General features: G+C 45.9%; 1 protein-coding gene across 1 annotated transcript in view; it reads left to right on the top strand.

Moving 5' to 3' along the window:
• CAPN8 (calpain 8) overlaps window positions 1-5824 on the top strand; it is a 49695-nt gene extending 43871 nt beyond the window's left edge. Inside the window, exons 18-21 of the mRNA XM_006276636.3 lie at window positions 1589-1667; window positions 3183-3299; window positions 3939-3997; window positions 5589-5824. Coding sequence (XP_006276698.1) covers window positions 1589-1667; window positions 3183-3299; window positions 3939-3997; window positions 5589-5612 — 279 coding nt within the window. The 3' untranslated portion in view covers window positions 5613-5824. The remainder of the gene's footprint in view (window positions 1-1588; window positions 1668-3182; window positions 3300-3938; window positions 3998-5588) is intronic.
• Window positions 5825-10640: the final 4816 nt, after the last annotated feature.

Here is a 10640-nt window from a genome sequence, read left to right on the forward strand (position 1 = left end):
AGGACCTAGATGTTACACGATTGCTTGTGCACCAAGGTCGCCCCAAGTATATCTGTATGGCTTAAGGCAGCTCAGTGCAGCGATATCCGAGCTAGTTGTGTGCAAACTAGATCTGGAACCGGAAGCAGCCAAGCCCTGGATGTTCAGCACTGTGCCCAGGTTCATTAGCTTTGCTGAAAACCAGGGCTTATCTCATGCGGCTCAGTGCTAACATACTTTTATTGCTTCCTGTTCCAGAGTGACCAGGCACAGAACTAGCTTGAGTATCTCTGTATGACATTGCCTTGTGCTATGTAGAAGCTGGCATGCGAGTTTACTGTTCACACACAGCTCAAGGTGTATCTGCCTGGCACTGCTTTCTAGACATGACCTGAAGTATGTTTTGGGAACAGAATTTGTTAGTTGACAGTAAAGAGGAACTTTTTTTTTTCTTTTAATTTTTTTGTGAAAGTCCTAAATTTTCAGTATAGTGGTTTTAATATCCAGCAGAATTTCTCTAGGGTCAAACAGTTTTAAAGAGGGTTACATTTTGGACCTGGGCTGTTTGCCTTATAGAAAAACATTTGAGGTGGTGTCCATTCCTGGTCTCATTCTGTGAGGTACAGAGTACCTCCTACTCCTACTGAAGGAAAGAGGAGATACTGAGCTCCTCATAGGCAGGAGACACTTGGATCACCATCAGACAATGGCTGGATGGCTTATATGAGTGAGAACATGCCTAAGAGCAAGAGAGTTTTTTAGTTTCAAATTACTGAGATGGAGCTGGTTCATAAACTAATTGGCATTACCAACTGTTTGTTATGTCCCTTTAAATGTTACCCATGTCGGCATGCAAATGTTGCAGCGGTTGCAAAATGAGAGGCGTATTCCTTGAGGGCCAGTTTCCCACAATGGAATGTGGAGATGGGCAAGTTGTCAGTCCACTGAGAATAGTTTTTCCAAGGCACAGAATTTGTCATTAGCTCAATGAAATTTTCCCATCACCTTCAGAGACAAGATGCCTTTGTGGTAGCAGTGCATATCACCGTCAATGAGATATCGCTTCTAACATAGTTTCAGGGTATGTCTATACACCAAAGTAAAGAGGCATATAGAAAGAGGCTACAGAAATGGGGAAGGGCCCTGGAAAAGGGAAGCCCCAGGCCACAGTTAGGTGGGAGAGAGCCAAGGGAAGGGCTGGGATGATCTAGTTGCAGACTGCCCTGCTTTGAACAGGGGGTTGGACTAGATGACCTCCTGACATCCCTTCCAACCCTAACTTTCTATGATTCATTGATTGCAGCTCAGGTTGGTGTATAGCCGTGTCAGCTTTCATTTATCTGGGATGGTTGGCAACAGCCAGGATGACATGGCAGCCCAGGTTACAGCATGGGCTTTACAGACAGAGTAAAAGCTCTGTGGGAATCTTGGCTATATAATCCAGTTGTCAGATCATGCTGAATCCCGTTCCCCCTAACACCATCTTTGCTATTATTACCTGTGCTAGCCAGATTAAAATGGATGGGGGTGTGCCAGCCCATGCTGCAATGTCATTGTGCAGAAATACCCTAAAAAGCAGACTCCATATTCCCTCTTTCCTCTGCTCTAGGAGATCTATAAGAAAATGGATACTGACTATTCTGGTACCATAGATGCTTATGAGATGCGAAATGCCCTCAGAGAAGCAGGTAAATAGCTGGTGTAGAAAGATCCTGTGGTCAGGTAAAGTCCAGTATTAAAAATGTTGCAGCCCTAACTATTCCACTGTCCTTCCTGTCTTTATAGCTCTGATATCACCTTAGTCTCCTTTCTCTCTTTTCCTGATCCTACTCCCCCCACTTTATATCATCACAATCCCCCTTCTGCTTCACATTCCCAACTACTAAACCCCTCATCTGCACTCTGGTTATCTCTTGTGATTGAGTGAGTTGGCACTTCTTAATTTTGAGAAAGATTAAAGTAAGAAAGAATAAGCCCAACACTATTTTCCTGCTTCAGAGCTCTAACTACACCATCCCTTTCCTTGACTTTTTTGCTCTTCCCACAGAAGAAGTGAGCTCCTCATCCTCCCCTACAGGCCTCTCCTTCTGTCCCCACTGTTGGCTAGAGCAGACTTGCAGATGTATTAGTGTCTCCTCCCTGGTCAGTGCTGTCCACTTTTTGGGATTGCTGGTCAGCCCTGGCTTCAGGAGTAGAGTTGCCTGAATGATTTGGGTCTCTGTAAGCTCTTTCCTGGTGGACATTTTGGCTAATGGATCCCTGTTTTTTGAGTTATGCTAGAGGAAGTAGAATTAATATGGGCCCTAAACTGAGCCCTAAAACTCAGCACCAGTGAGCACATTGACATGTTCATTAATGTGCTGTAGTTACTGTGCTTTAAGTTTAATACTTGGTTAACCAGTTATTAAATCAATGCGCAGTAACTTGCACTACAGCACAGTAGTGCCAGTGCTTCGGTTTTTAGTGATGCTTACTGCGCAGTAGCCTAATACTCCTGCACAGTAGCTTATTAGACAGTTTTTGCCTGGCACGCTACTGTGCACCTAGTGTCTTGTGTAGACTCACCCACTCTGCCAGCCATTGGCTACACAGTAGTCTACATGTGCAGTTAATGTGACTGAATATACTCTGCATGGAATATACTTCAGATACTTGAGCTGGAGTAAACTATTCCTGATGTCACTGTCTACACATGTGTTTAAGCACAGTAATTTACTGTGCTGCTCGATATTGCTTGTATCTGATGAGACTATCTGACAGTGCAGTAAATTAGTCTACTGCATCCTAACTGCCACACACATGTAGACAGTGATTCTTTACTGCATAGCAAATTAGTCTACAGTACAGTGAAGCATCTTGTGTAGATGTATCCTGTGATCTCTACTGCTTGGCTGGGGCCCCAAGTCTCATTAGAGACTTACTTTGGGAATATAGGACTAAGTAAACCTACAAGACACTGTCAAATATACAGCGAGACGAGGTTGTTTGAGGGAAGGTTAGGTCTGTCTCCCCCAGAGCACAACGGACTGTGAAGAGGACAATATGCAGTAGAGATAATGGAACCCAGCACAACTCCCAGGATGAATAGCCCATAATCCTTCATCTGTGTCTGTCTGCAGCTGCAAGATTTCACATAAAAACTGTATTGAAAAGAGTGCATTAAACTGCTGCTTCAGTGATTCATGTCTTTTCCATGGTGCTAGGTTTCACTCTCAACAATAAGGTGCAGGAAATCATTGTCGGCCGCTACGCCTGCAGCAATCTGACCATTGATTTTGATGGCTTTGTGGCCTGCATGATACGCCTGGAGACCCTGTTCAGTAAGTCTCTTGTTTCCCTACAGAACAGAAAATGAAGGAGCTCAGCAGTTCTGAAGTATTGCCAGGTGCTGTAAAATAAAAAAAAAAGAATCGCCATGTGAAAGTGCAAGACAACCAACAAAATAGCTTTGCTTTCAAAGGCAGGGAATCTGCCCACTGTTTTTTAATAATTGTATGTCTAATGTTAACTATTCCATTTGATTGACCATTGAGGGAGCTTCCCAGAAGATGAAACACTTTTTAAAAATCTATCATACCCTTAGTTTGCAATTATCCTTGCTGTCTCCAGCACTCTGGCCCCACTCCATCCATTTCTCTCTCATTTACCTTTTACAGCACCTGCTTAGACCTGAGACTCCTGAGTCCATTTCTACATATTATGTATCATGGACTGTGTATGCACAGCTTAGGATGTTTTGTGACTGTTCTATTATGAATGCAGAACTTGCTGTAGTGGATGCAACCAGGTATCCTGCTATGTGAAATGGCTTATAAATGATACTTAAGAGAAACTGCAACTCTAAATATAATTCCAAATCTACATAGGCCACCAATGGAAGCCAAACCTCAGCATTTTATCAGACAATCAGTAATTTGCTACATGACAACCATAATTTCTTCCCTTCTCTTGCGCTTCAGAAATGTTCCAGCTTCTGGACAAAGACAGGAAGGGAGTCATCCAGCTATCTCTGGCTGAGGTAAGACTAGTTAAATTGAACCACCAGGTGCAATTGAATCCCCACTCCCTCCTCCCCACCACACACACATTTCCTGGGAAAATCCATTACCAGTGTCAAGCATGTTAAATAATGAATCAAGGAAAAATCCACTGCGGATTCTACAGGTGAAGAAGGTGGGATCTTTTCAGACCAAATCATCCTACTAAAATCCTTCCTAGTTCAGTAGTTCAGTTCCAGAAGAGGAGGATTTTTATATAAACCAAGACAGACTAAAATATTGTTCAAAATGTCTCAATTTGCCTACATCAGGTGAGCTCAACCTTTTTGCACCATGGGCCAGAGGGGCAACGCCCAGGCTATCAGGGGTCATATCTGGCTGGTGAGAGGCAGGCGCAGTGGGGCCTGATCCAGCTACGTGGAGGGGGGCAGAGAGCACGGCCTGGCCCTGATCCAGCTGCGTGGGGGGAAGGGGGCCTGGTCTGGCCCCAACCTACCCATGCAGGGGAGGGTGCATAGCCAGGCCCCAATCTGGCTGCTTGGAGGGGAAGGGGGTTTGGCCTGGCCCCAAAATGGCCATAGGGTGGGGAGGAAAGGGTGATGTCCTGGACCCATCTGGCTGTGTGGGTTTTTGGAATTTGGCAGTGGAGGAGGGGTGGCAGTAATAATTGCCACTACTCCTCAAATTTCCTGACCTGAGCATCCCTGGTCTAGGCTATGATGTTCCTATGTATATTTTCACTCTCTTCTTTCAAGGTGTAGCAAAAAAGCACTATAACGTATACAGTAGGGAACAATTCTTGCATGACAGAGAACAAATGAAATATCTAACAGCATTTGGAAAGGTCTTTAAGGCTTCCTATCTTTTATAAAGATTTTAACAGTGACAAACAAACATTGGGTCCCAATCCTTCCCATGCAGGACATAAGTAAATCCAAACAGAAGGATATCTAGGAGTCTTACATCTAACGTCAGCAGGAGTGAGTCAGATGCTCCTAAAATGTGGGAGGAATTTGGCCCAAGGACTTTTCAAATACCAACCATCTCCTTTTTTTAGCATTTTGTCTTCCCCAGTGAGAAACCTCAGCTCCAGAGTCCAAAGCCAGCTTCAGCTCTGAACTCTCTCAAGAGCTGCTGGAATTGAAGTTTGGTTCTTGCTACAAAGCAACCAGATCCAGTCTTCTCCTAGGGATGGTATTTGGATCCACAGTTCCTTGAGGCATGCTTAGGACACTCCAGACCATTTAAGTTATTGATTCTCAACCAAGGAGTTGTGGCATCCTGGGGTATCATGAGATCCTTTGAATGGTGCAACAGGGTGCTATGCCATATTAGCACTGTTAGGTACGCAAGCACCTAGACATGACTTGCAAGATAAACCCAGAGATTTAACACGGGAGTCTATAGTGTCAAAAACATCCTGACCTGTTGTGTTTCTGAGTTCCTTGCAACAGAAGAACTGCTCAGTAATTTTTTCTATAGTAAAAAAAAAACAAAATTAAGTTTTTGAAATGGGGTGTCACTAAATTCAGAAGAGTTCATGGAGCTGGGCCTTGAGTCTAAAAAGGGTGAGCCCCATAGGTCTAACACCTTGTTCTCTTTCTCCCTCAGTGGCTGTGCTGTGTGCTGGTTTGAGCCATTAAGTCTGAATTCAGTGGAGATTCCCAGGAACCCTAAAACATGACAGGACTTTCATACACCTGGGAGCATATGACATTGTATTTCCTGTATCTCTGAGTGGCTCTGGTACTGCCGCTCCTCTGTTAGGGGATGGAAAGAAATCTGTTTTCATCCCTGGCAATTTATTTTCAAACAAAGCAAAATAAAAACAATCTTGCCATTCTGAACAGCAGCACTATAATGATACTTGAACAAAAACACTTTCCTTTCCTGTCAGGCTGTATTTTTGTTTCTCATGTAGAAATGTTACAGATTTTTCACAGATGGACTCAAGTGGCATAACTGGGATTGAGATTCCAACTGCACACTGAAATTCAGCACTGTGCAAATCCAACAGGGATCTTTATCGCTCAAAACATTTGGCACTTGTTCCCCAAAGGGAAATGCCATTCTCTGAATGGGGGCTTTATGAAGGAAGAGTGATATTGTAATAACTGGTGGTTAATCGAGTTCTTCAAGAGGTGTTGCCTATTCTGCTGTTGCCATGCATGAACTTGGGATGTTCCAGTGAGCAGAAACCATAATGGGCACATACACCCTGACTTTCCTCAAGCTTCACATTTTTAAAGAGTGGTAGGCAGGTATTAAAGAGTACATGGGCAGATCTCAGATTTTGAAGAGGTGCACCATCACATATGAAACAACACATATGTTTCTCCAGTTAAGAATAAACTAGAAGCTTTACTAATACACTAGGGGCCTGGGGCTGTATTAAGAGCAAATATAACTTCACTGGAATGAGTTAAATGCCATCTGCAGGGCTGTGAAATAGGAGCTTCATGACCAGGAACAGTTAACAGACAGCAGAATTGTAGAACAAAGAATAGCTTGATTGCTGAAACATTAAGACCATTGAAAAGGAGAGAGGGTCATTAACACCAGTGTAATGGAGAATTCAGAAGAGGTCAGGTAGATTGTAATGAGCCATGAAGTCAATTGATTCCTTCACTGCTGCCTGGCTAGAAATACTGCTGCCACTGCCAAGCAGTTGGTTTTAAACTTTCGGGGGAGCAGGAATCAAAGAAGGGTGGCACCAGTACACCTCCATGGATCTTCCCCTGGGTCTGTATCTCAATTTGCTCACAGCTGCAGAATCTGGAGAAGCAGATTAAACTGGGGTAGGGTCCCATTAACTGGATTATATTCTCTGTTTATGGGGTAGTCTGCAAGACTAAGGCAGGAAGATTGGGTCCTAGGTCAATAGATAGGGCTGAAGTTGGTTTCTGGTTCCCAGTTAATTATTTGCAGTTCCTTCCTGGGACCTGTAATTGTATTCAGTCTCATACTATGGAGCTTTGGCCCAATCAGCCACATCAATATGGCAGCATAGGGACCTTGGGGCTATGGGCTTGGGAATCATGGCCCTTGGAGAGTGTCTAAGTCCCTAGAGGCTCTTGTCCCTAGATGAGCTATAGTCATTTGGGGAACTGAGGAGAATGAGTTCAGAGTCAGTGCTGAGGACTCCAGTTCTGGGGGCGGTGGGGGTGGGATGGCTGCCAGAGGTTCTGGTGCTGTGAATGCAGATGAACCTGGTGCCCACGTACAAAGGGCAGTTGAAGCCCACTGTGGCTGTGTTTTCAGTAGCATAAACAAGTCTGTCAGTATCCTAAATCCGGATGCAACAGAGGGGTGGTGCTGATAACCTTAGTGCTAAGTGTGGTCAGGGTCCTGCAGGCGTCTTGGGGTGGTTCAGAACTGGGGAAAAGCAAACATGAATTCCTGGGCCTCGGCTACAATCAGATGGTGGTGTCATCACTCATGCTCTGCTGCCACTTTCAAAATCTGCCCCTGGTGTACTTCAGAGTACCATCATGTAAGGGGAGGAGGAAATTACATTCACAACAGTTTCATTACCTCATTTCTAGATTTGGCATGTGCCGAGTAGTCCTGAAGGGCACAGGGTAAGCTTGAGACTGGTACACCTTGGGAGCCCTGGGGAAACAGTATAGACATCCCTTTAGTTTCTCTGGCAAGGTATCATAGCAGGGTCCTGTGTTCCAGGATTTGAGACCAACCCTATGGAATTACCCAGCAAGGTCTGGGAGGTAAGCAAGTTATAGATGGGACACATCCCCCATACATGGCATCACCCAGCCAGAACAGGAGCTTGGAACTTGCTGTTGGTGAGAATAGTCCCATCCCAGGAGGAGCAGTATTTGAAGCCAAGTGACTTTGGGGAGAGCTTGCTCTCTTCCATGGGTACTAAGTCCACAGGAATACATACTTTGTTTTAAACAACCAATGAGCTGCCAAATGGCAGTGAAAGGAAATATTAAATGATGACCAAAAGAAACTTAGTAACAAATAGGAAAAATCCAGATTGGTCCCTTAAGCACCTACACTTAGGTGTTGCTATACCTAAGATTAGGTGCCTGACCCCAGGCAAGAACTTCAAAGGAGCAAGGATAGCTGCCTAGGAAGCAAGAGGCAGCCTGACTCCATACACACTCTTTCCAGGTACTGCTAATTAAAAGTCTCTATTCTCAAGTGCACGAGCTGTATCTGCACCCACTGTGGAATGAGCACAAGGACAACAGTTCAAAGGAGAAACCTCTGTAGCAGTGGTCCCCTTCCTCAGTGTTACTTACAACAGCCACTTCGTATAATGAATGGTTTGACCTGTTGGTGTTTCCTGCTTCCATTACAAAATGCCTTGCTGCAAGAGCCTCCAGTGCCCAGTAATCTCTTTAGGCTTCCAACCATTCCTTGTGCTACCAAAGCCAGGCTCCTGCTGGGTCCAGCCATCTGTCTTAAGAGGTGAGTGCATTGCATCCTATTATAAAAATGTCTGCTGACCTCTACTGGGTGGAATCTGAAAAGTGCATTTACCTATCATTGACCCTCCAACAGCAGCCTCGGTGTCAGGTGCCAGGCTCTGAAGACTTTGAGCAGAACTTTGCAGAGCTGACCAGCTGTGATTACCGGCAGTGACAAGTGCCTTCTGCGCCCAGTAATTTCATATAGTGCTATTTCTCCTCACAAAGCAACATAACAACCTGCTGACTGGTGGCAGAGATCTTAACACACCGGCTAGTTTAAATACAGAGACCCACTGAAGAGTACACTCCATACTGTGGAAGCCGGTGATGGGCTGGAGCCTCAGAAGGCCCTGGATCTCCCTGGCAAGTGCTGTGTACCAGGTGAGCCAAAAGAACAACTCAACCCCCTCTTCCTGGGAGCTCAGTTGAGTATTCCCACAATCCCTTCCTAGCTGTGCAGCACAGCAAGTGAACACCATGAAGCCCTGGATTAGCTTTCTGCTCTCATCTGCTGTTCAGCAGTTTATTCCAATGATGTGTGATCACAACGACATCTCTTAACAGGACAGGGAACATCACACAGGCACAAAAAATCCATTGGATGCTCACCTTGCCCTCTTTGCCCTGTTCAGTATTGCTCAGTACACCCTCACTACAGTATTGCTCAGAGTTATCTCAGCAGCTCTTCTCCCTGTCTCTCTCATTCACCTTTGCAGGCTGGGCAGATTGCTGCACTCCATCCTCCTTTATCTTTGGGAGGCAGACAGTGCTAGAGGAGCCACTTCCTCTTGTCTTTGTTCTTTGAGCACAACACTTGGCTAGCGGGTCTCAGACAACTGCTGGAAAAATGAGCCTTTTCATCGCATTCAACGCACTCCTCTTTTCCACTTGGCTGCATCCGCAAAAAGATGATTAAGGTCTTCTTGTTCCTCTTCCTTGTGCTACAAGCTGAACAAGTGTCTGTGCTCATCAATCCCTATTCTCCCTTGGCCCCAGTTGCTTGTTGACTAAAATGCGTGCAGCTGCTTTTTAGGCAGGCAGTGGAGAATAGTGGCCTGAGCACAGGGCTCGGGGCCAGGGGTGCTGGAGTTCTCTGAATTGCTTGCTGTGTGGCCAGGCCTGCATGTTCAGACTTGCTGAGCTGGAGCTCCCATTTGAACCAAGTGCTCGGGGTGGGTCTGTGGGCCAGATCCAGTCTGTAGGCTCAGCCTGGTACATATGGGGCTAGGGCTCAATCCAGCATGTACCAGACGAGGCCCCAGTCCTGCACACCTTATCACAGGCATGGCATCATGCCTGATTGGGCCTGCTGCCCCAGTCCTGACCCACATTTACTGGATTGGACCCTAGCCCCAGTAGCCCTACATGTGCCAAATCAAACTGCTGCCCCACCTCCCGCCTTGTGGGAGTGGGACCCATTGCCCCACCCTGTCCACAGCCCTATGTGTGGATCGGGCCCCGTCACCCAGCTCCACAAGTGCCAGTGGGATCCCAGGGATGTAGGTTGTAGCCGTGTTGTTCTAAGGACGTAGGCAGACAAAGTTCCTTGGGTGAATTTGATATCTTTTATTAGACCAACCCAAATTGTTGGAGAATAGTTATTAAGCAAGCTTTCGGGTTCAAAAACCCTTTGTCAGGCTAAGGAAGTTTCAGCAGTTGGTGTGTGCTCTTCCTGGATGGAATGAAATGGGATCCCATGCACAGAGCTGTGTCTTCTGGCCCATGGGGGTTGGAGATTTAGCAGCAGGGGATTGGTGGCAGTTCTAATTACCATTGCTCCCCACTCAAGGCAAACTTCCAGACCCTTGGGAAGATCTGTGAGCCAGATCACATGGCTCCATGGCCTGGATCTGGCCTACAGGTTGGGGGTTGAGCATCCCTAGTCTAGAAGAGATGTGTAGCACTACATGTGGAGGCTGGCAAAGAAGAGCTTTTACAAGGGAACAGGGCAGAGGCCCTTTCTTGTTCCACCTTCCTGTAAGAATATTTCCTGTTCCCGTGGACCCAGGTGAGCCCAGCCTGGCCTGGATATGAGCTGGCACACTGCAAAGCCCTGTCCACTTCACTGGGGACTTATTACCACCACTCCTGCCACTGCTTCTGCATGAATCATGGCATCAAGCTGATTGAGGTCTGGCCTAGAAATACCTTCAAATGCAAGTGGTTTTTTTATGTGGTTGGCAGATGGATTTCACTGTGAGGACACCATATAAGGAGCAATGCT

The sequence above is a fragment of the Alligator mississippiensis genome, chromosome 1, assembly GCF_030867095.1.
Source record: "Alligator mississippiensis isolate rAllMis1 chromosome 1, rAllMis1, whole genome shotgun sequence".
Taxonomy (NCBI): Eukaryota; Metazoa; Chordata; order Crocodylia; family Alligatoridae; genus Alligator; species Alligator mississippiensis.